The 26033-nt window shown below is 38.2% G+C and overlaps 1 protein-coding gene across 4 annotated transcripts in view; it reads right to left on the bottom strand.

Moving 5' to 3' along the window:
* The window catches only part of VPS45 (vacuolar protein sorting 45 homolog), a 65785-nt gene that overhangs the window by 5679 nt on the left and 34073 nt on the right, over window positions 1–26033 (bottom strand). For 2 of the 4 annotated variants that reach the window (XM_003990560.6, XM_045033453.1), the window contains exon 14: window positions 19867–19998. In XM_003990560.6, coding sequence (XP_003990609.2) covers window positions 19867–19998 — 132 coding nt within the window. Of the gene's footprint in view, window positions 1–4814; window positions 5730–8301; window positions 10006–19866; window positions 19999–26033 lie in introns of those variants that run through there. The other 2 variants (XM_006935074.5, XM_019837765.3) reach the window with 2 other exon arrangements.

Genomic DNA, 26033 nt, shown 5'->3' with positions numbered 1-26033 from the left:
TACAATTAACTGAGGTGGGAAGTCTGAGGGAGGATTAGGTTTAGAAAGATATATCAGAAGCGTGGTCTTGATCATGTTACATATGGATAATTAGACACTCAAACCGAAGTGTCAAGTAGACAGCTGAATATACAAATCTGGAGTTTGGGGAAGAAGTTCAGACTAGAAACAGTGGTTCTCAATGGGGAAGGGGGGGCAGAGAGGTGTCATTTTATCCCCAGGGGATATCTGGCAATGTTTGGAAACATTTTTGGTTGTCGTAACTGGTGCGCTCCGGCATCCAGAGGCTAGCGACGTTGCTGGACATCCCACCGTGCACAGGACAGTTCACTACGACAAAGAATTATCTGGTCCCCAACACTGATAGTGCTGAGGCAGAAACTCTGGACTTGACATACACATTTGGGAGTCTGTAGCAGAGAGACTTTAAAGCCATGAGCCTGGAGAAGACTGCCAAGGGAGTGGGTACAGAGGAGAAGACTAAGGACATCTAAGCACTAAGGAAGTCTAAGGACAGTGTTCTAGGGGTTCCAAAAATAGGAAAAATGAACAAAACTGACAGAGCAGGAACGGCCAGCGAGACAGGAAGACCGGGAGACTACAGTTTCTGGAAGCTAAGGGATAAAGGTGTTTCCAAGTGAAGGGACTATTAACTGTGTCAAATGATGTTGACAGGTCAAGTAAAATGAGCGCTAAAAGTTGACTCTGGGTTTAGCCATGTGGAGGTCCCTAGAGACCATAGTGGGAGCAATTCTGGAGAGTGATGGGGGTGAAAAACTGAACAGAGTGAGGTTTAGAAGAATATGTGGGTTCAAGAGAATATGTCAGGAGAGGAATCAGGGACAGTGACTATAAAGAGTTCTTCAAGAATTGTGCTACAAACGAGAACAGAGAAATGATACGGGACCTGGAAAGAGATAGGAGGCTACCGGAGGGTTTTTAAGGGTGGGGGAAAGTCAGTAAGTTTCTATGAATGATCCACTAGAGTGGGAAAAACTGATTGAGGAGAGAGGAGCCAGTTTGGAGTCATATCCTGGAGGTGAGGGATAAGACCGGGTGCCTATGAGGGGGGCTGAGCTAGGCTAGGAACACTGGTCCCAGGGGACAGGACAGATGGAACTAGCGGGGGAGGGGCAGAAAGAGAGAGAGAGAGAGAGAGAGAGAGAGAGAGAGAGAGAGAGAGGTGTGAGCTTGACAATGCGGGGCTCGATCCCACAACCCGAGCAGAAATCAAGAGTGTGACACTCAACTGACTGAGCCACCCAGGCGCCCGGGAGGCAGTATTTTCCTTAAAAATTTTACTGTTTATTTATTTTTGAAAGAGACAGAGAGAGAGAGAGAGAGAGACAGAGACAGAGACAGAGACAGAGAGAGAGCATGCAGGAAGAGGTGGAGAGAGAGGGAGACACAGAATCTGGAGCAGGCTCCAGGCTCCGAGCTGACAGCACAGAGCCCGACACGGGGCTCAAACGCACAAACCATGAGATCGTGACCTGAGCTGAAGTTGGACACTTAACCTGTTGAGCCACCCAGGCGCCCAATAAACTAAGTTTATTTTCTAAACTTAGTTGGCTATAGAATCCTTTTTTAGTGGAATACCTATCAATACTAAACAAATGCCAAACACATTTTCTATAGGACAGACCTTGGGAAACACTGGATTAAGACAAAATATTTCCTTGATTATAACCACTTCCACTGAGGAATTGACACTTTCTTACAAACAATGTAACTGCCTATTAAAAAACATAGCTTCTCCTTCCCAGTTCCCACTTTAGCACTAGATACCTGACTTACGGGGAAAAAAAAACCAAAACCCTAAAAGCAAAGCAAAAGAAAACAAATAAACAGGAGCCCTTGGCTTTATTGTCTCACTGAGAAGAAAGAGGGCAAAAGCCACCAGTGGGATTCTGCCTGTAGCCAGCATTGTGCGTATATCATTCACTGGAGGGCTGTGTGAGGAGAAAGGACTACCCTTGGAGTCCACAGGGCAGAAAACAGACTCCTCAGGGACACAACTGCCTGTAATATCAGTTATACAGGGGCCTGAAAGGAGGTTATCAACCGAAAACCAAAAGAGCTAGAGATACACTTTCTCACCACTGGGAACATTTAAGACCACATCAATTTCTCAAAGCAACCACAACTACAGGAGTAGAATGGTGACCACCGCAAAAAAATACAAGAAGCAAAGCCCCAAATAACCTGCCTGCAGCAAGCATGGCTGTGGAAGGCTCTGTGCTGGCCTATTAATTACACAGGTGCTGACTCTGGGAGCCTCAAAGGGGACATTTTAAGTGAGCACAAACGGAACCTGAGCTACTAAACATTTTTGTCCTCACAGACCACAACACAAAGGTCATCTGGCAGCTGGGCTACTACGTTCATAGTAAATTTTATCACTGCCCTGGTGTATTCCTACTTGGGATAATAACAGAATTCTGGTCTTGAAGGGTTTCAAAACAAGTGATTGAAGTATGGGTGACGGCAGAGGTGGTTGATGATGAATATCCAGAGTTCCCCAAATAGAAGAGCAGTTAACAGTAGCAGCAGCAGCAGCAGCAAGTAACAGCTATTGACTGCTTCCCCCACGCCAGATTCTCCTGCAAGCATTTCATATATGTTCTATTATCCGTTCATCACCACAGTGATGTGAAAGAGCCATTATGGACCTCCATTTTACAGCTGAAACACTGAGGCACAAAAAGGTTAAATAATTTGCATAAAGTCATATAAGTGGACACATGGCAAAACTGGGATTTAAAAAGGTAGTCTTGGCACTGGAGCCCATGCTCTTAACTGCTAGGCGAAACTGCCTTTTTTTTTTTTTTTTTTTTTTTTTTTTTAAAGAGAGGGAGCATGCCTCAGTGGGGCAGAGGGGCAAAGGGAGAGACAGAATCTTAAGCAGCTTCCAGGCTCAACGTGGAGCCCCACGCGGAGTCCAACTGGGATCATGACCTGAGCTGAAATCAAGAGTCTGAGTCACCCAGGAACCCCTGTACTGTCTTTTAAAAGATGAAAGGTACCAAAAAGTGATGTGTAAATCACAGGTCCCATTCAACCCCAGAGGCTCTAATGACAATCCCTGTGAAAGAACAGGTCTCTTGGTGGATACATCACTCAGCTGGGGAAGGTAACAGAGTTTTGGCAGAGGAAAGACAACTCAGGGCTGTGCTGACAATAATCAACTACTTGAATATTTAATAATCTCAGTGACATCAAATTGATAGCTTTTAAGAATCTGTAGAACATTTCAGTATTTTTTATCATAAAAAACAGAACTGTAGATCATAAGGGTGCCTGGGTGGCTCAGTCGGTTAAGCATCCGACTCTTGATCATGATCAAGGTCGTGATCTCACAGTTCTTGAGATCGAGCCCCACATCAAGATCTGCGCTGACAGCCTGGAGTCTGCCTGGGATTCTCTCTCTCCCTCTCTCTTTCTAAAAATGAATAAATAAACTTAAAAAAAAAGAAATGTAGATAATATATGAAGTAAACAGGTCACTTTTGTGTCACTACACAGAGTTAGAAGTTTTGAACTTTTCCTTCTATTTTTAACTTTCTATTGTTTAACCCAACAAATCCCAAAACAAATATGCAAATGCAGATTGGGTCTTACACACTACACAAAAAGGCATATCCTATAAACTTGTAAATGACGAGAACATTTTTCTAAAATGCAACATCCTGACTGTAAGAAACAGAAACTATTCAAACAAGCTTATGTAAAAGAAAAAGGTGTATTAGATGGTGTGGGGCTGGGGGTAAGCTGAAGTGATGGGAGGGAGAAGGGGGTCAGTATCTCCCTCTGACTCTCTTGTCTCTATTTGTGTCTCTCTCATTTATTGGTTTCTCAACTTCACAACGTTTATCTGCTTCTTTCTTCTTTCTCTGATTTGAGTTGAAGTTTTTTTTTTTTAACCAACCTCCATACAAATTGATGATTTTTGATATTGTTTTTTGTTTTTTGTTTTTTTTTTTTTAAGCAGGCTCCTCATCCAACATGGGGCTTGAACTCCCGACCCTGAGATCGAGAGACTGAGCCAGCCAGGCATTCCAAGAATTGAAGATTTTTAAGTTTAGTTTTAAGAATCAAGTGCACCTAACCTCAGTGTTGCATGGACATGATGTGAAGGTTAAACTGGTAATAAAATCTTTGTGGCTGGAAAATTAGTAATTTAGCATCTTAAAAATATTTGGGGTGCCTGGGTGGCTCAGTCGGTTGGTCATCCGTCTTCATCTCAGGTCGTGATCTCATGGCCTGTGAATTTGAGCCCCACGATGGGGTCTGTGCTGACAGCCCAGAGCCTGGAGCCTGCTTCAGATTCTGTGTCTCCCTCTCTCTCTGCCCCTGCCCTTCTCACACTCTGTCTCTCTCTCTCACTCTCAAAAATAAATAAGCACTAAAAAATTTTTTTAAAAATATTTATGTTCTGTGACTCTTGATCTCAGGGTTGTGAATTCAAGCCCCATGGTGGGTGTACAGCTTACTAAAAAAAAAGTAAAAACAAACAAAAAAAAAGTTTATGCTCTTGGAGGCAGTAATTTCACCTTAACATTGCTAGCAGTGCATGAATCTAGGATCACACAAATTTGAACTTGATTTACAGGTTTGCACTTCCTTGTCGTATGACCTAAGGCAAATTATTTATTTCTCCATGTTCTTGTTTCTTCATTTTAAAATTGAAATCACAACACTGCCTCTTGGATCACAAAGATTAAATGAGATAATATACGTAATGAAGTCACCAGACTGTCTGGCATCTAGTATATGCTCAATTATTATCCCAAGTGAACGACTGGACAAGTATATAAGGATACATATAAAATAATGTTTATTATAGCATTATTAATGATTGAAAAATTATAAACAATTAATACCAAACAATTTTATCCACCACTGTAACACAACACTGTAGTCTTAAGATAGCTCCTGGAACACAGTAGGCACTCAATAAGTGCTGAATGAACAAAAAAGGGTTGGTTGAATAAATTGGGGCACAATCAGACAACAGAATGCTATTCAGTCACTCTAAAAATGACATATGTTGGAATTTTCATTGAAAGTACATGTATAGTACAGTCCTTTTGTTTAAAAATATATGTGCGTACATTAATAGAAAAAGGTCCAAAAGGCTATACATACATCAAGATGTTGACATTTCCTATGGTGGGATTGTGGCAGTATGGATATTTTTATTATCTTATTTTTGCTTAGCTGTATTAAATTTTTTTCCTATGAGTATTATGCATTGATTTTGCAGTGAAAAGCTATTTTTAATTTTAAAAATATATGTTCCAAATGCACAAATAAATTGGAACCAAGAGACAGACCTAGATTTGAATCTTGGTTAAATCCAGTTTTTTCAAAAAGCATCTTATTATTCATTTATATGCTTATTTTCCCATTGGACATCGAAATCCTTAAAAATATGGAACATGTCTCCATGTTTGTCTCTTTGTAGCGCCTTTCACAAAACCTTACACGTTATCAGTGCTCAATAAATGCTTGTCAGTGACAGGCAATACACCCCACCACAGCTCTTGCAATGGTGTTTAATGCGTTGGTCACAGCAGCAAAGTAACTCCCTCTAGAATCTCTACGGAGATGGTGATGGTTCCAACACTTTTAAAAAACTGATCCTGAAATGCCCATAAGTGAACAAGAGTGTCCTCTGGATTCCTCTTCCTTTGAAATGCAAATTCTGTTACAGGATCCTAATTTTTCTGTAAATAATTCAGAGATCGAACCAACTTGTGGTTACAGGAGAAGGTCCAAGTTTCTAGTGTTACTTGTTTAGGTAGAAATCTATAAAGTACCTGTTGAAGATATTAATCAGCCCCCTCCCAGCTTCACGTTTATTTACAGAAATCCAAAATGCCAAATGTTTTCTAGGCCCTAAAACGTACTCTCTGCAAAAAAAAGTACTCTCTGCACTGTAACTTACTTACTCTGTCAGGATTATATTATTACCAACCCTTAAATTATCATCTTAGGTAGTGATGAAACTAATAAGAGTTATAACTAGTTAATCAAGTTAACCATTTTTTATTCAAAGAGCAACACTGTCTTAAATCTCATTCTTAATTATTCCTCACTTTCGTACTATTTTTTCCCCTGCTTTGGTTTACAACATAGTAGGCAGAAAGCTTCACATATTTGTGAATTTGGTAAAAACGAATTCTGCCTACTTTATAAGTGATATTTATAAGCAAGGGATTAGAAAAATCATAGCTAGATAAATCTTAAAATACTATTTCAGCTGAGTGCTTAGTTGTCCAGACTGGAAACACACCATCTGAGTTCAGTTCCAGCTTTGTCGCCTATTAGGTCTATATGACTTTGGATAAGGTTTTCACTTCTCTAAAACCTCAATCCCATCTGGAAAATGAAGTTGATGATAATAAAAATATCTATCTTGTTGGGTCGTTATGAGAATTAAAACTGAATGGATAAAGCAGTACTATCCAACAGAAATGTAAAGCAAGTTACAAATGTGAACTGTTACGGGATTCTAAATGTTCTATGACTATATTAGAAAGGTAAAAAGGAAGGTGAGATTAATTTTAATAGCATATTTGGCTTAACCCATATATCCAAAACATTATCAACATCAAAACATTATTAATGAGATTATTTTACATTTCTTGTTTGGTATTAAGTCTTTGCAATTTGATGTATATTTCATATCGGCAGCACACCTCAAATTAGACCAGCCACATTTCAGGCGCTCAGTAGCTACATGTGACTAGTGGCTATCTTCCTGGATAGCACAGGTATAACGTGCTATCTAGCACATACTATGGCTAAATAAATTTAGTTCTTGGTATCATCATAACTCCCTTTTTAGGAATTGCTATGGATTTTTCTCCAAGTATGTGAATCATAACACTAGCTAATATTGGGTGGTTCTGGAACAATGGCGTTAAAAAACACTGAATTACATGGTCAGAAAACTATTCCTTCTAAAATTACTTTTTCATCTTTCTGACCATATCGAGAAAAAAGTGTCAGTTTGATACTACAAAACTTTGTTTTTAAAATTTAAATTTCTTATTGATATATAATCCACAGACACGAAATGTACCAATTTTAAGGGTGTTGTTTGATGATTTTGACAAATGGATACAGTTGTGTAACCACTTCCCTAATCAAGATACAGAACATTTCTATCACCTGGGCCAGGGCTTCTTAAAAGCCAGGAAAACTAGTGCAACCTCAACAACAAGAGCCCTGCAGTCAACCCTGTATCTTTGAATACATACAGATTGCTTTCCGGAAAAGTTCTACCAATGTATATCTCTAAGCAATACTGAAACAGCCTCACTGCACACTTACCTTAAGGAAATAATCAGAGATGGGACAAGGGTTTCTCAATACACAAGATGTTTATTGCCATATTACTTATATCAAATAAAAATTGTAAACAATCTAAATATCTAATAGTAATGGTTAAAGATATATTCTTAAAACTGAAATTATATAGCCATTAAGATTATTTTAAATAATTTTTAATAACATGGGAAAGTGTTCTCAATATAATTAAAAGTAAGAAAACAAGTAGAAAACTGTATAGACAATATGGTCCTAATTATGTCAAAAACAAAACAAAACTCAAAGAACTTTAGGTAAAGAAAAAACCAAAGGGAATATGCCAAAATACTAACAGTGGTTAATTCTAACTGTGGTGTTACGAAAGGTTTTTACTTTAATACTTGAGTTTTTCATTATAATGAGAATGAACTACTTGGTGGAGGGAGCCTATTTTTCTTTATTTGTCTTTACTAGTTAGAAAATAGTTGAAAAATGGGACCATTAATTATTCTGCAGGCGTATAGCTAATGAGGGTTTAACTGAATCCGGTAGCATTACAGAGAACCTACTATGTGTAGTCGTTATCAGATTGAAAGGGAATTTGGCTGTAAAGGGATTGTTGATCTGGGGTCACCTTCTAGCAGGATACGTCTTCCTCCTTGTTAAAATTCTTAAGTAGTAAACTGACAGCACTGGAGACTACCGTGCTCTCTTCACCCAAGTTCAAGTGGGGTTCAGGCAAGGGCAGCACTTTGGCTAATACATCTACGTAGCTTCCCCGTTCCCCTCCACTTCTATCCTGAATTCCGAGAAGACAGAGGGATTTATTTCTTCTACTGAGAGAACAATTCCATCCGTATGGATCTGGTTCTTGGCCTCTCAGCTCACACGGCTAACTTAAAGTGTCAATTGCGGCCGGCAGGGACTAGAACTCTTTAATATTGATTGACTTGTGAAGTGATAAGGCAAGCCAGCTCAAATCCCTAACCAAGATGCTCATTTATTTGCAAGGTAGGATCATGTGCATTAGAAACACAAGAACAACAGATCAGTCTATTGTAGGTGAATAAATAATGGGTATGGTTCATTTAAATACACCTAGGAATTTGCATTTTTCTATTAACACATGTTTATTTTGAACATTTAAGAGAAATAATACCTCTCTTGAGCATATTAGCTTTTAAGCATATTAGCCAGGGTGATCCTGATAAAATATCAGATGTCACGGTTCTGCTTAAAAATCTACAAAACACATAAAAACTTGAACCTAAATGTTTATAGCAGCACTGTTTATAACAGCCAAAAGGTGGAAACAGCTCAAATGTTCATCACTGACAAACGGATAAACAAAATACAGTATAGGCATACAATGTAGTGTATGCAGCATTAAAAAGGAAGTATCGGTATAGGCTACAACATGGAAAACATTATACTAAGTAAAAGAAGCCACTCGCAAAAGGCAATATATATTATATGGTTCCCTTTACATGAAAAGCTCAGAACAGGGAAATCTACAGAAACAGAAAGTAGATTAGTGGTTGCTTAGGCCTGGGGGGGAGAGGGGTTCTTTCTAAGGTAATGAAAATGTTCTAAAGTTGACTGTGGCTAATGGTTGCACATATCTGTGAATACACCCAAACCATTGAATTGTATACTTTAAAGGGATGAATTGTATGGTTCATACATTATAGTTCAATAGAACTGTGAAGAAAACCCAAACCCTTCAATGCTAACTTATAGTGCAAACCAGTGCTCGAGACAGTGGACAAGACCTCCCCTGTCAGGTTCCAGATTCCTCTCTGACAGCACATCTCCCTCTCCTTTCCTCAGCCTCTCCTGTCTCCTCAGACACACTGCATGACTGTGCCTTAGGACACTAGCTCTGCTGTGCCCGAAATGTTCTTCCCTCCACCTATTTGGTTCACTCCCTCAACCCCTTCAAGTCTTTCCTCAAATCTCTTAATGTGGCCTTTTCTGACACCATGCTGAGGAGGGTAACTTACCTCCCACAGCCCCCATGCAATACCAATTGCCCTTTACCTTGCTTTGCTTTTTTTCTCCCATAGTATTTGTCACCTGATTTACTATCAAGTTTACTTATTAAGTTTATTGTTTATTTCTGTCTCCCTCTGCATTAAAATGTAACTTTCACGAGGGCTAGGATCTTTATGTTATTCACGGAAGTATCTCCCATGCTCATTTACTGAGCTGAATTTATTTGCTGAATGAGTGAGTGAACTATGAACTTTATGCTGTTCTCATGTGTTCAATATATATTTGTTTATGAATTCTAGAACTCTCAACTAGGGCAGTAAGACTTCTGACTGTTCCACACAGATGTTGGTGAAAATCTCGGTTGTGCTATGGAACAACTCATGTCATATACAATTCCTAGAAGTTGAAATTTTGACCCCCACCCACTCCCCGACCAGCAATTGAGGGTATATTAGGTCAGTATGACTAATGAGACAAATGAAGAAGGAAGTTGGTAGTGGTGGTGGTGGTGGTGGGGGGGGTATTAATTCCATAAGAAGGGAAAACACTGAGACAGGAGACCACAGTGTATATACACTGCAAACCTGCATGGACCCCAGAGACACAACGGACTAACCATTCAGGGAAAGCACACCTGTATGTGTTCAGATCTCTGCTAAATCCACTACCCAGATCCTTTTTAGGGCAGGTTCTCTGCAAAGAAGCATGAAAATTATGCCTTTAAAGAGGTCCCTGTGATCGGTTAGTATCTTTTTTTTTTTTCTTTGTATTTCATTATGCACAAAAAAGAGAAGAGAAAGTAAATCAAAATTCATATTAAACTTCATATGGCTATGGAGAGGAGATAATATTGACTGCCTCTCTTTATCTGGAGGCAATTTTATTAAGAATGTTGCTAAGGAGATAATTAGCTTCTGCAAAATTCCTTGGTGTCTTAGCAGCAAATACACGCCTTCTATTTTAAATGGTGTTTAAATCAGGGCACCTGGGTGGCTCAGTCAGTTAAGCAACCAACTCGTGATTTCAGTTCAGGCCATGATCTCACCATTCATGGGATAAAGCCTTGTGTGTTGGGCTCTGCACTGAATGTGGAGCCTGCTTGGGATTCTCTCTCTCCCTTTTTCTCTGCCCCTCCCTGACTCTCACTCTCTCTCTCAAAGTAAATAGATAAACTTAAAAAAAAGTTTGTTTAATCTTTTAAACAAGATTTAAATCTTGTTTAAACCTAAACAAAGATGATCACAATTACACTTAGAGCAGGACCTATAGAGACAAACCCTGTAACTACAGAAGGCTGTGGAACTCTGCTTCACTGTAACCAGTACTTGAGTCATCGAAAAATGTTGTCACAAAAGAATTGTTTTAAAGAAAGAAGATGCTTATATACTACATTAACAAAATGAAAGATAAAAAATGATATGATCAGATCACTTCACTAGATACAGAAAAAGCATTTGACAAAATTCAACATCCATTTTAGATAAAAATTCTTAACAAAGTGGGTACAGTGGGAATGTACTTCAACATACATAGTAAAGGTCATCTATGACAAGCCCACACCCAACATCACAGTTAATGGCAAAAAGCTGAAAAGCTTTTCCTCTAAGATCAGGAACAAGACAAGGATGTCCACTTTCACCACTTTTATTCAACATAGTATTGGAAATCCCTGCCAGAACAATTAAGCAAGAAAAAAAAAAAAAGGCATTCAAATTGGAAAGTTAGAAGTAAAACTGTCACTTTTTGCAGATGACATATTATTTACAGAAAACCTAAAGACTCTACCAAAAAAATATTAGAATAATTCAGTGAAGTTGTAGGTTACAAAATCAATAAAAAGAAATCTATTGCATATCTATTCACTAATAATGAACTATCAGAAAGAGAAATTAAAAAAAAACAATCCCATTTACAGTTATATCGAAAAGAATAAAATACCTAGGAATAAATTTAAGGAAGGAGGTGAAAAGACCTGTACATTGAAAACTATAAGACATTGATGAGAGAAAATGAAGACATAAATAAACAGAAAGATATTCCATACTCATGGATTAAAAGAATTAATATAGTTAAAATATCTACACTACCCAAAGCAATCTACAGATTTAATGCAATCCCCATCAAAACTCCAATGACATTTTTCATAGAAATAGAATAAAAAAATTTGTAACCACAAAAGACCTTGAATAACCAAAGCAATCTTAGGAAAGAAAAGAGCTGGAGACAATGTGCTCCCTGATTTCAAAATATATTACAAGGCTATAGTAATCAAAATAGTATGGTAGTAACACAAATGGATCAATGGAACAGACCACAGAGTCCAGAAATAAACTCTTGCATATATGGCCAATTAATTTATGGCAAAGGAGGCAAGAATATACAACGGGGAAAGGATAGTCTCTTCAGTAAATGCTGTTGGGAAAACTGGACAGCCACATGCAAAAGGATGAAACTAGACCACTATCTTATACCACACACAAAAATAAACTCAAAATGGATTAAAGACATGAATATAAGATCTAAAGCCATGGGGCACCAGGATGGCTCAGTTGGTTAAGTGTCCGACCGTTTTTTTTTTTTTTTTTTAACATTTATTTATTTTTTGAGAGACAGAGAAAGACAGAGCAGGAGCAGGGGAGGGGCAGAGAGAGAGGGAGACACAGAATCCGAAACAGGCTCCAGGCTCTGAACTGTCAGCACAGAGCCCAATGTGGGGCTTGAACTCACGAACTGTGAGATCATGACTTGAGCCGAAGTCGGACACTTAACCTACTGAACCACCCAGGTGCCCCAGTGTCCGACTCTTAATTTTGGCTCAGGTCATGATCTCATGGCCTCAGTCATGAGATGGAGCCCTGCATTTAGCTCTGTGCTGGGTGTGGAGCCTGCTTAAGATTCTCTCTCCTCTCCTTCTGCTCCTCCCCTGCCCATATGCACACACGCATGTGCACTCTATCTAAAAATAAAATAAAATAAAAAAATTAAAAAAAAGATCTGAAACCATAAATCTCCTATAAGAAAACATAAGCAGTAAGCTCCCTGACATTGGTCTTGATGATAATTTTTTGGATTTGATACCAAAAGCAAAGGCAAGAAAAAAAAAACAAACAAGTGAGACTGCATCAAACTAAAAAAGCTTCTATACAGCAAAGGAAGTCATCAACAAAATGAAAAACCTACTAAATTGAGAAAATATTTGCAAATCATACATCCAATAAGGGGTTAATATCCAAAATTCATAAAGAACTCATATAACTCAATGAAAAAAACAAACAAACAATTCAATTAGGGGTGCCTGGGTGACTCAGATTGGTTAAGCAATCTGACTGCAGCTCAGGTCATGATCCATGGTTCATGGGTTCAAGCCCATGTTGGGTTCTGTGCTGACAGCCCAGAGCCTTGAGCCTGCTTTGGATTCTGTGCCTCCCTCTCTCTCTGCCCCTATCCCACTCATTCATTCTCTCTCTCAAAAATAAATAAACATTAAAAAAAATAATTTGATTAAAAAATGGGCAGAGGATTTGAATAAACATATTTCCAAAGAAGTCATACTGAAGGCCAACAGGTACATGAAAAGATGTTCAACATCAGTAGTCATCAGGGAAATGCAAATCAAAACCAGGATGAGCCATTACCTCACACCTGTTAGAATGGCTATTATCAAAAAGGCAAAAAATAACCAGTGTTGGCAAGGATGTGGAGAAAAGGGAATTCTTATGTACTGTTGAGGGAATGTAAACTGTTGTACTCTCTATGGAATAGAATATGGAGGTTCCTCAAAAAATTCAAAGTAGAACTACTATATGATCCAGCAATTCCACTTCTGGGTATTTATGTAAAGGAAACAAAAACACTAGCTCAAAAAGATATACACACCCCCATGTTCGTTGGAGAATTACTTTCTTTTTTAAAAAAATGATTTATTTTGAGAGAGAGAGCATGTGTGCAGGCAGAGACAGAGAGGGAAAGAGAGAATTCCAAGCAGGTTCCATGCTGTCAGCACAGAACCGGGCTTGGGGCTCGATCTCATGAACCATGAGATCATGACCTGAGCCCAAATCAAGAGTCAGATGCTTAACCAACTGAGCTATCTAGGCACCCTGCAGAATTATTTTCAATAGCCAAGATAAGAAAACAACCTAAGGGTCCATCCATAGACGGATGGATAAAGAGAATGTGGTGCATATCTATACAATGAAATAATAGCCATAAAAAAAAAAGGAAACTTGCCATTTGTGAAAATATAGCTGGATCTTGAGGGCATTATGCTAAGTGAAATAAACCAGACAGAGAAAGACAAATGTTGTATGATCTCACTTATATGTAGACTCTAAACAAAGCAAAACAAAATAAAACAAAACCAAGCTCACAGATACAGAGAAAAGATTGGTAGTTGCCAGAGGCAGTGGGTGGAGGGGTGGGTGAGATGGGTGAAGGGAGTTGAAAGGTGCAAAACTCATTTTATAAAATAAGTAAATCAGGGGGATATAATGTAAAGCCTGGAAACTCTAGTTAATAATACTACATTGTATATTTGAAAGTTGCGAAGAGAGTAAACCTTAAATGTTTCCCATCACAAGAAAAAACATTTTTTGTAACTATATATGCTGATGGATGTTAACTAGACTTACTGTGGTGATCATTTTGTAATGTACATGCTGTATACTTGAAGCTAATATAATGTTATATATCAATTATACCTCCATTAAAAAAAGGTACTTGAGAAAGTGCAACTTAAATTATAACTTTTTAAAAAAACTTTTGTGTTTCAGAGTTTATTTATTTATTTTGAGAGAGAGAGAGAGGCAGAGGGAGAGGGAGAGAGAGAGAATCCCAAGCAGGCTCTGCAGTGTCAGCACAGAGCCCAATGCGGGGCTTGAACTCATGAACTGTGAGATTATAACCTGGGTCAAAATCAAGGGTTGTACGCTTAACTGACTGAGCCACGGAGGCACCCGTAAATTATAACATTGAATGGCAAGTTGAATTTCAGATTCAACTAATGTATATCTCCATTTAAAGTCTTGATGTCTTGGGGTACCTGGGTGGCTCAGTCAGTTAAGCATCTGACTTCAGCTCAGGTCATGATCTCATGGTTTGTGGGTTCAAGCCCCACATCAGGCTCTGTACTGACAGCTCAGAGCTGGAGCCTGCTTCAGATTCTGTGTCTCCCTCTCTATCTGCCCCTTCCCTGCTTGTGCTCTGTCTCTGTCTCTCAGCAATAAATGTTAAAAAAAAGTTTAAAAAAATCTTGATGTCTTTTAGAAATAGAAGGTATCCCAGGATGAAGATTATTAAAATTGCTACATGAGAGATAAGGTTACATGTAATTTTCTAGGATGCAGGAGATCATTTTTGACCCACTTACCATTACATTAAGTATCTTGGCCCAAATCATAAACTAGTAAGTGGTGGTGGTATCTGACTACAGAATAAACCTCTATTGATCTAAGGTTTTACTTAAGAGATTAGGGAAATCAAGTGATCTGTATCCCAGAAATATCCTGCAATACGCATTTCCCACTCTAGAGGGATAGTAGTTCCTCTATCAGCACATCACACTCCCAGCTATGAGACATGATTTCTTTCCTGTTTATTGAGACATCTATTAATCCATAGCCTTGTGGGGTAGCCCATACCACATTTTACATGATTCCAAGTATAAAAGGAGGGCATTCATCACTCACATCTAAAAGTATACTATTTCCTGATCACTACAATCTCTTAAAATAGTACTTCTGTGCCGTTGAACTCTTGGGGTCAATGCTGTGTGTCACTTATTTCTTTGGACTCTTCCTTAAGAAATAACCCCCATATTACATAGGGAATTGCATAATACACCCCTTCATAAAAATTAAACCCCAACAATTTACAGAAACAAATTATTAAACTTACTCTCCCCCAAATGAAGGTTTTATTGCCAGCTCACAGCAGCCCTACTATATCCAGTTATGAAACTGATTTAAAAAAATATTAACCTTTCCACTTACTGAGAGTCCAAGATTTCAAAATATATTAAGAGATGTGGACTTATGCAACATGCTTAGCAATACCCAAGGTAGCCCACGTTCATCATGAAAATGGAGCCTTTCCACTAAAAGTTGAAGCTAAGTTGCTTTTGATTATTTAGGCCTTTATGATAATTGATCTCTGAAATACAAATTCCACTATCTTTTTACTGATAATGATAAACTTCACGATCTATTAACTAGAGGTTATATATTTATGAAATATATATGATAAAAACCTGATTGATGATTTTATCATTTGATAAATGATAAAAAACCTGATTTTGGATCATTTTTGTATTGCAAACATTAATTTTTTTTCCAGGTTGGTAGTTACCATAGTAACTCCCTCCTTCTTAAAAAGTTTCATTGGTTAGGGCCAGCAAACAACCTTGTTCAAGATTTTAATGAACCTTCTATTGCTGAGGCTATTAGCTCAAACATAATTCAGTGTACTGCTTAGCATACTGTTAGGTCAGACGAGGAAATACCAAATCTGGCTAGTTGGAAGACTCTAATCTAAAGCTTTTGCAAAAATGCCTCACTTTCTTATTTTTACATAAAAGATTATTTGCTCAGGAACTAGAAAGTATTTTAGGTTATAGAATTAATGTGATTAAAGAAAAATGAGGAATTTGAAAACATGAGGGAAGAAGAAATTAACAAAATATCAAGAGAATTTGAAAAAGAAGCAAAAAGAACTTATAGACATAAAAATATAACCTTTGAAGTTAAAACCTAATGGACAAAATAAACACAGATTAGACAAAGATGAAGAGAGAATTATTGAAATGGAATACTGATCTGAAAAATTACACAGATCTGCAGCAGAGATATGAATTGATAATATAAATGAAAGGTTAAGAGACAAAACATATCTCATAGGAGTTCCAGAAGGATGGAACAGAGGAAACAGAAAAGCAGCAATGTTAAAAGAAATAATGACTAGAAATTTTCCAATAATTTTGCCAAACATGAGTTTTCATGCCAACTACTATAAATATAAATTCACATTTAGATACATAATACTGAAACAAGAACATCAAAGACAATCTTAAAAGAATCAGAGAATATATTGCCTACAACACCCAAAAAATAATTATATTGAAAGGAGACTTAACAGCAACAATTAAAAATAATATTCCATTTCTTCTGACTTTTAAGTGCCGAGAGTAAATTATCAACCTGGATTTCTAAACTTAATAAACTAAGATATTTTTATTAAAAAAATCAAATTGACTAGTAGCTAAAAGAACTACTAAAGGATTTTTAAAAATGTTTTTAATTTTATATTTGAGAGAGAGAGAGAGAGAGAGAGAGAGAGCGAGCGAGCATAAGCAGGGGAGACAGACTCTGAAGCAGGCTCCAGGCTCTGAACTGTCAGCACAGAGTCTGACGCGGGGCTCAAACCCAAGAGCAGTGAGATCATGACCTGAGCCAGAGTCGGATGCTTAACCCACTGAGCCACCCAGGTGCCCCAAGGATGTTTTTAATAAGAAGAAAATTGGATTAGAAAGAAGGAGCAGAGTGAAAAAGCCAGTGTTGGGGGGCAGGGGAAGCAAATACATAATGACAACTGAAAAATAATGATGATGATTAACCAAATTAATCATAATTATAAAAACAGGATGGAACCAAAATGCTAACTATGATAGCTTGTCAGTTGAGAGGAAGCTGATCAGAGATCCTTCTGATCATTCCAAGATCCTTGTATTATTTGTGAGAAAGGAAGAAATAGATTACTTTTAACCTGTTTCTTCATTCATTCAACAAATATCTTTTAAGGGCAGGTAAAACTAATCTGTGGTGATAGAAGTCAAAATAGTGATTACTTTGTGAGAGTTGTGACAAGGAGGGGACGTGAGGCATAAGGGAGACTTCTGGAGATGCTGGTAACATTCTACGACTTGGTTTGGGTAGTAGTGACATAGTTGTATTCACTTTGTCATATTTCATTGAGCTGTCTGCTTATCATTCTTATCATTCATACACTTCTCTGTATGTAATGAAGTATGCAAGTATATATTTCTATAAATTATAAAAGGAAACTATCGCACAATTTACTACAAAATAAAATTTTGATGGATTATAAAGCTATAACTTTAAATGCAAGTCCTAAAAATGGAAAAAATAGAGGTTAGCATTTACATAATTTTGGCTGGGAAAGAACTAAGAACGGCACCAAAGGCAGAAATCACTGGTAGTTTTGACTACATAAAAGTAAAAATAAAATATAATAAAAACTTTTATACAAAATACTGTGAATACTATCAAACGGATCATCAAACAAGAAAAAAGATTTGCTAAAATATGTAACAAATGGTCAATATCCTTAATTATACAGATATAATTAATAAAAATCATTGGCAAAAAATAACCAAATTGTAAAATGGGCAAAGAATATGGACTGGGCAAGTAAATAAACTTAAAAAAAAAAAAAAAAAAGGAGTGCCTGGGTGGCTCAGTCAGTTAAGCATCTGACTCTTGGTTTCAGCTTAGGTCATGATCACACAGTTCATGAGTTTGAGCCCCACGTTGGACTCCGCACTGATAGCGAGAAGTCAGTTTGGGATTCTCTCTCCCACTCTCTCTGCCTCCCCCCACTCCCCACACCTGTGTGTGCACACTTGTATGTGCTCGCTCTCTCTCTCTCAATAAATAAATAAACTTAAAAAAAAAAATGAACTAGCAATTCAAAAAGAGCTATATAAATGGCCAGTAAGCTCTGGAAAACTGACAAAGCAGTTAAGTAATTTGCCTAAACAGTAAGAGGGAAAGTCAGGATTCAAACTCTGGTAATCTTATCTTTCAATTAATATTTGTTTAATGAATGAATGATTATATACTTAACACTAAAAGATGTATACATCATAGACTACAAAATTCAGGTCATAAAACAGAATGTATAAGATATCCCTTTCTGCTGATACACTCACATAAATCAGGCTCAGAAAAAAAAAGGTCTCATCAGGGTGGCTCAGTTGGTTAAGCATCCGACTCTTGGTTTCAGCTCAGGTTATGATCTCGTGAGTTTAAGCCCTGCATTGGGATTCTTTCCCTCTGCCTGCCCTTCCCCCACTCATGCTTTCTCTCTCTCTCTCTCTCTCTCTCTCTCTCTCTCTCTCTCTCTCTCTCTTAGAATAAATAAATAAACTTAATTCAGAAAAAAAACGTGCTGGAAAGATCAAAGTGTAACAATGGTTAGATTATGGAAGCTTTTTTTTCTCTTTATATTTTCTGAATGAAAAGAATTTCAGAATAAATGCATATTACTTCCATGATAAAGGGGAAAAGTTATGTTAAAAGGCCAAACAGCGATACAAACAAAAAAGAACACAAACACCTCTAAATGACTCCTGATGTATCCATGTGTTCCTGGCTCAGCATGGATAGATCTCTCAGCGCCCCATCATTAAATTCAACTATCATACCACAGTTCTCCATCTCCTCCTATCTTTCCTACTCTTAGTTTTTTGTTTTTTAAAGTTTATTTATTTAAGAGAGAGAGTGAGAGAGTGTACACGAGAGGGAGGAGGGGCAGAGAGACAGTAGAGAGAATCCCAAGTAGGCTCTGCCCTGTTAGCATGAGCCCAAGGTAGGGCTTGATTTCAAAACCTGTGAGATCATGACCTGAGCCCAAATCAAGAGTCGGATACTTACTTGACTGAGCCACCCAGGTGCCTCTCCTACCCTTAGTTTCCAAATTAATCTTCCTAAAATACTGTGACTTTCTTGTAATTTCTATTGCTTAAATACTTTCAATGATTCTTCATTTTCATTCTCAGCCTGGAATTCAAGGCCTTTCACAATTATAGCATTCAGTCAACGTTTTCACTTATTGTGCACATTCCAGCTGGTTGACTATTTGCTCTTCTTTTCCTATGCATGTTGCCTACAGCTTCTGTAACTTGTTCATGTGGTTAACTCTGCCTAGAATGTATTCTTCCTCTTCGTGTCCGTTTTCTACCCATGGCTCAGCTTATGCACTATCTTCTCCATGAAATATTTGCTAATTTTTCTTAGTCACACTGAGAAGCCATGGCTCTTTAGTCTGTCTCTCCAGGCACTTACTTTGTTATTTTTTTCATGTTCTATCTTTCCTAACAGACAACAACTTCCTTGAAGTAGGATCTGTATCTTATTTATCTTTGTATTCTTCTTACTACTTATTGAATAAATGTAATTAATAAACAAAATAGAAAAACTCATGGAATTCAATATGATTATGCTTTAGTATTTTCAAAGTGCTAGTCTGTGGCTATTAGATTTCTCCTTTTCTGAACATAAGAAATATAAAGTGTTCACAGTACAGGCTAGTCCTTATACTCTAGGTCCCCTGAACTAATTAAGTGATTTATGAACCTAATGGGAGTATAGATCCTTCATTTCACACCAAGTCTAAATTGCTAAATTGCTCTATGAACTGTTGCATTTTGGTCTAGAGCAATTTACTCAACATTGACCTTACCTTTCCTACATAAAAGGAATTTAAGCTTTATTCTCTAGGAAGGGGAACAGAGTTGTAGGATGGAATGTTCTCCCTTACCTTTTTGTGTTATGCACTGTGGTTCCTCCCAGGACAATCCTCACTCCAGGCGTGGTACGGTTCAGGTTATAAACTGTTAGAGCCTCTTCATAGGTGGCTCCTCCAATTATAAACACAACGATATCCTGAGGTCTGCAATAATGAAGAAAAGTCAGTATCATAGGATAAGAGGGGAAAAAGGCAAAGATTTGTTGTTACTATGATATGCACAGTTTTAATTTCTAAATCTTTCATTTTTGGTGGAAGAAGCAGAATTAAAGCAGAATAGAATAAAAGGCTTAAAAAAAGTTTTAATTATCTGAAATTGGCAGGAAACAGAGCAGGAAATGCTGAATAGTGATTTGCTTTCTGTTTATGAGCGGATGTCTTATAATTTCTGTGCTGTGGATTTCAGAATAGCACAATAGTGTTTGCTAGAACCAAATGTAGAAATATTCTTTTATATTCAAGAGGCTTCAGAGTACTTCACTGTGACATGATATCAATATAGCAGTAATTTATGCTTGTACTACACAACTCCTTTCGTATATAAGCCCTTTATCAAATACTTAGTACAGTGTCATTACAATGGCCTCTGTCCAAGGACCTTAAAATATTTTGGAAAGTACCGGTATATTAGGATGTTCCCATAAGATGGAAACTAGAAACATTTAGTATTTTGAGTGTAAAAAGAGATTGGGACACATAAATAATGACACTTCTAGGAAGTCTACCTCTTTGTAAAATCTTTTTTCTTGAATCCTTTGAAAAACCAAGACCAAGAAAAAAAAAAAAAACAACCCTGAAAACAAACAAATGAAAAACTCTTGCGTCTGGTTTTGATACTGGAGATACTGACACATCAACTCAGTCACTTGCCTCACTTATCCACTGTGTGGGTAGCACAGTGCAGTTTTATGTGTTCCAACCTTTATCAGAATGGCTTATAACAAAGTAAGTGGACCTCGGTGGGGAGGGGGGAAAAAAGTAAGGACCCTTCTGTAGATACTCACAAGAAGGAGACCATATCATTCCAAAACTGTTAAAGTTTGCCTTGTTTTTTCTCATGCCATCAAAAGAAGATACAATTACTTAATTTTAGTAGCCAAGTAATTTTATTAAATGACTTAACTGCACATTATTTAAAACTACATCAAGCAGAAGCATCCATTTGGAGGTTATAGCACAAAATTAAACAGAAACATCTTTAATCATATGTGCTTATGTATAAATCATGAAAAAGAGGACCTACATTTCCTTTCTGTTCATCTCTTTCTTTTTTTTCTTCTTTTTTTTTTTAATTTTTTTTTAATGTTTATTTATTTTTGAGACAGAGAGAGACAGAGCATGAACGGGGGAGGGGCAGAGAGAGAGGGAGACACAGAATCGGAAGCAGGCTCCAGGCTCTGAGCCATCAGCCCAGAGCCCGACGCGGGGCTCGAACTCACGGACCACGAGATAGTGACCTGAGCTGAAGTCGGCCGCTTACCCGACTGAGCCACCCAGGTGCCCCACTGTTCATCTCTTTCTAAAACACCATGAAGGAATTAGCTGAGAGAGTATTTATTCTTATCGCACTTCATGGTAACAGAATCAGATATTATGACCATAATTAAAAATGTTCTGAGAATCTGAATTGCAGAGATACCCACTAAGAGGCTCCAGATGATGAAAAGGTAGTTGTTTTGCAACTAATTAGGTAGAGAGTCAATCATGACATTTCTGTGTGAACTTGGAACTTAAAATCATGCCTTTAAATACTAAATTTACTTTTTAAGACAAAATAAACTTCATTTAAGTCTACTTACCTGAAACGATGTACTTAGCACTACAACGCTTTAGGAGTTACTTGCTATTATATATTCTCTAATCGTTTTTGTTATTTTAAAATATGCTATTTTAACCTAGATAAATGTTTGCATATGGTATAAAACACAAAAAGGAATACTATAAAAAAAGTGAGTTTCCTCTCTGCCACAGTGCTCTCACACTTCAATTTGTGTAGAGGCAAACACTACTACTTGAATCTTCTGTGTTCTTTCATAGATATTATCTATGGTATATATGCAAATATACACACATATACATATTCACATACATATATACACACACTACATATATATGTATATATATTTATAGCACACACACATAAATAAAAGCATTTTATGTGCACTGTTCTGCTCCTTGCCCTTATCTTGGATCTAGTGTGCATTTTATTTTGTTATTATTTTTTAAAGCTTATTCATTTATTTGGAGAGAGAGCAAGCACGAGCAGGGGAGGGGCAGAGAGGGAGAAGAGAGAGAATCCCAAGCAAGCTCCGTGCTGTCAGTGCAGAGCCCGATGTGGAGCTCGGTCCCACAAACCATGAGATCATGACCCGAGCCCAAATCAAAGAGTCAGACGCTTTGTCAATTGAGCCACCCAGGCGCCCTTTAGTGTGCATTTTAAACTTTGGTAGATGTCACCAAGCTGCTCCACAGATGTCATTCCGCCAGCAACTCAGGAAAGTGTCTATTTCTCCACAACCTTTCAAGTACCGTGTATTATCAAGGCTTTTGATCCTTTTTTTCTTTTTTTTTAAATTTTATTTTAGAGAGTGTGTGTGAGCAGGGGAAAGGGTCAGAGGGAGAGAGAGAAAGAAAAAGAAAGAGAATCTCAAGCAGGCTCCATGCTTAGTGCAAAGCCTGACATGGAGCTTGATCCCACGACCTGGGATTGACCTGAGCTGAAATCAAGAGTTGGACACTTAACCAACTGAGCCACCCAGGCTGCCCAGTCCTTCTAAGTTGACTAAGTTGATCACTTGTTCCTCCTCAATATACTTTCTTCACTTGGTTTCCAGGGCATCACATTCTTGGTTTTCTTCTTACTTCATTAGTTGCTATTTTTCAGTGTTCCTCGATGGCTTCACCTCATCTCCTTGACCTCTTAATGGTGGAATGCCCAGAGCCCAGTCACTAGTCCTCCTTTCTTCTTCATCTACACTTACTCTCCAGATCTACTTTGCCCAGTGTAGTTACCACTAGCCACATATGGCTATTTAAATTAATTAAAATAAAATAAGGGTGCCTGGGTGGATCTGTGGGTTAAGTGTCTGACTCTTTGATTTTGGCTCAGGTCACGATCTCATGGTTTGTGAGATCGAGCTCCATATTGGGCTCTGCACTGACAGCAAGGAACTTGCTTGGGATTCTCTCTCTCCCTCTCTGCCCCTCCCCCACTCACACGTGCTCTCTCAAAATAAATAAACATTTAAAAATTAATTAAAATAAAATAAAATAGTCAGGGAGCACCTGGGTGGCTCAGCTGGTTAAGCATCTGACTCTTGGTTTCGGCTCAGATCATGATCTCACAGTCGTGAAATCAAGCCCTGTGTGGGGCTCTGCGCTGAGCATGGAGTCTTCTTAAGATTCTCTTCTTCCCTCTCCCTCTACTCCTCTCCTGCTTGTTCTCTCTTTCTAAAAAAATAATCGGGGGCACCTGGGAGGCTCAGTTGGCTAAACGTCCGACTTCAGCTCAGGTCGTGATCTCACAGTGTGTGAGTTCGAACCTCACGTTGGGATCTGTGCTGACAGCTCAGAGCCTGGAGCCTGCTTTGGATTCTGTGTTTCCCTCTCTCTCTGCCCCTCCCCTGCTCATGCTCAGTCTCTCTCTCTCTCAAAAATAAATAAAAACATTAAAAAATCAATCAATCAATCAATTAATATTTAGTTCTTCAACAGAACTAGTCACATTTCAAGTACTCAACAGTCACATGTGGCTAATGACTACCTTACAGGACAGCACAGAGCACATTTCCATCACTGTAGAAAGTTCTATTGAGCCTACTGATTATCCCTAGATGATCACACCCAAGTTGTATTGTTTCTAAATACATCTCTCTGCTGATGACTCCCAAATCTCTGTCTCCAGCCCAGACAGACCTCTCTCCTAAATGCCAGCCTTAAATATCTATTTACTTGACACTTCTACTTGGATGTTTAACAAATTTCTCAACTCAAATGTTCAAATTCCTAACCTCCCCCAAGCTTGTTTCACCTATAGCTTTCCCCATCTTAGTTGACGGCCAGTCTATTCTTTCAGTTGCTTAGGACAAAAACTGGATTCATCCTAACTCCCCTGTTATGGCTGGAATGAAGCAGATAAATTAGAGACATAGAGAAAGAGAGGGAGAAGTAAGCATGGGCCAGACAATGGAAGGCCTTCAGTCTTCTAGGCCATGGGGGAGTCACTGAAGGGTTTTAACAGGTACTTTGATCAAATGTGATTTTTGAAGGACAATTTTGGCAGTTGTGTGAGAATGGACTGGGGGATGCAGGTAGGAAAAACTGGGAAACAAAAGGCTATTGTAAAACTTCTAGAAAGACATGGTGAAAAATGGAACTAAAGAAATACCAGGAGTGTAGAGAGGGACTGGATATAGAAGACACAAAAAATGAGGACTCTTCAGAATTTGGTCAATGATTAAATGTGGAGGATGAGGATAAAGGGAGAGGACATTATATGTTTAAGTTTTCTGGTTTTGGTGACTAGGTATAGTGCTTTAGGTTTGAGAAAGCAAGCAAGACTGATTTACCGAAAATAAGACAAAAACATGTATTGGAGATACCTGTGGAGCATCCCAACAGAGACGTCCACTAAACATCTATCTGGACATTTAGGCCTAGTGATTTCCCTGAATACAGGTGGCAGCTGAAGCCATGGGAATAGAGTTCCTTTTTTTTCTTTTAACTTTTGAAGAAAGTTTATTTATTTTGAGAGAGAGGGAGAGAAAGAGAGAGAGGGATAGAGCGTGTGAGAGGGGAAGGGCAGAGAGTGAGGGAGATAGACAATCCCAAGCAAGCCCTGCGCTGTCAGAGCAGAGCCAGACATGGGGCTCGATCCCACGAACTGTAAGATCATGACCTGAGCTGTAACAGAGAGCTGGACGCTTAACCGACTGATTCATCCAGGAGCGAGGAGTTCTACCTAAGGAGGTCGTGTAGTATGAGAAGAGAACCCAAAGACAGAGCTTTGGGGAATCTTTAACATCTACAGGCTAAGCAAGATGAATAGCCAGCAAAGGTAACTGAGAAACTATCAGAAAAGTAGGAGGAGAATCAGAAGGGAGTGGCCAATGGACAAGTGACTTTCAAGAAGAACAGAATGGTTAACAGTGTCAAATGCACAGTGGGTAAGTAAGGTGAGGACTGAAAGAGACCGCGGTGCATGCTGCTGTGATGTGCATTTGTAAGAAAAGTCTTAGTGTATTATTTTGGAGTAAGAACCCAGGCTGCATGGATTGAAGAAGTGGAGACAGTGATTTCATTCAAGAAGCCTGGCGGTGAAAGGAAGGAGACAGAGAAGAACACAGGCTCAAGGGCTTTAGAATTATTGCTTGTTTAATAGGAGAAACCCGAGTATGCTCATAGTCTGTGGGAAAGTAGTTAGACAAGGAGAAGCTGAAAATACAGGAGGGAGGGAAAGAGAAGGAGGGAATCAACACAGGAAGGTCTCAGGAGATGACAGGAGTCTAAGACAAGAGTGTTGACAGAGTGATTAGCTCCAAATAGGAAAAAAGGATGTATTTCCGTTAGAGTGGAGGAAGGACATAAAGGTAGGGATATGTAAATAAGTTTATAAAAATGGGGGCTAGACACTGAGGGAGTTAATGTCTGACAGATTCAATTTTTTTCTCTAGGAAACACTGCTGGGCTCTGGGGTGGATTAGGTGATTTGTAGAGAATGGAAAACATTCAAAACTGATGTGGAGAATGAGACAAAGAGAGAGAATCAAGGGTACATAAAAGTTTGAGTATCTTTCATGTTTAAAAGACACTTTTAAAAGTTTGGTTGACTCAGTTGGCTGAGCGTCTGACTTTGGTTCAGGTCATGATCTCTCGGTTCATGAGTTCAAGCCCCCCATCTGGCTCTGTGCTGACAGATTTGGATTCTGTGTCTCCATCTCGCACTCAACCCCTCCACTCTCTCTCTCTCAAAAAATGAATAAACGTTAAAAGAATTTTTAAAAAAAGTTTGAGTGTCCTGGAAGGCCCAAGTGAATTTAGAAAGAATGAATTTGTAGTGGCACTAAGCTATAATTTGTGTTATTTCCTCTAGTATCACAAAGAAGTAGATACCAGCCTTTAGGTTAAGTTATTAATCCAGTATTAATCTAGTGCTTTAGGCTGTAGGGAAAGAGGTTCTT

This window comes from Felis catus, chromosome C1, assembly GCF_018350175.1.
Source record: "Felis catus isolate Fca126 chromosome C1, F.catus_Fca126_mat1.0, whole genome shotgun sequence".
Classification (NCBI taxonomy): domain Eukaryota; kingdom Metazoa; phylum Chordata; class Mammalia; order Carnivora; family Felidae; genus Felis; species Felis catus.
This window is presented reverse-complemented; position numbering and strand designations above follow the sequence as displayed.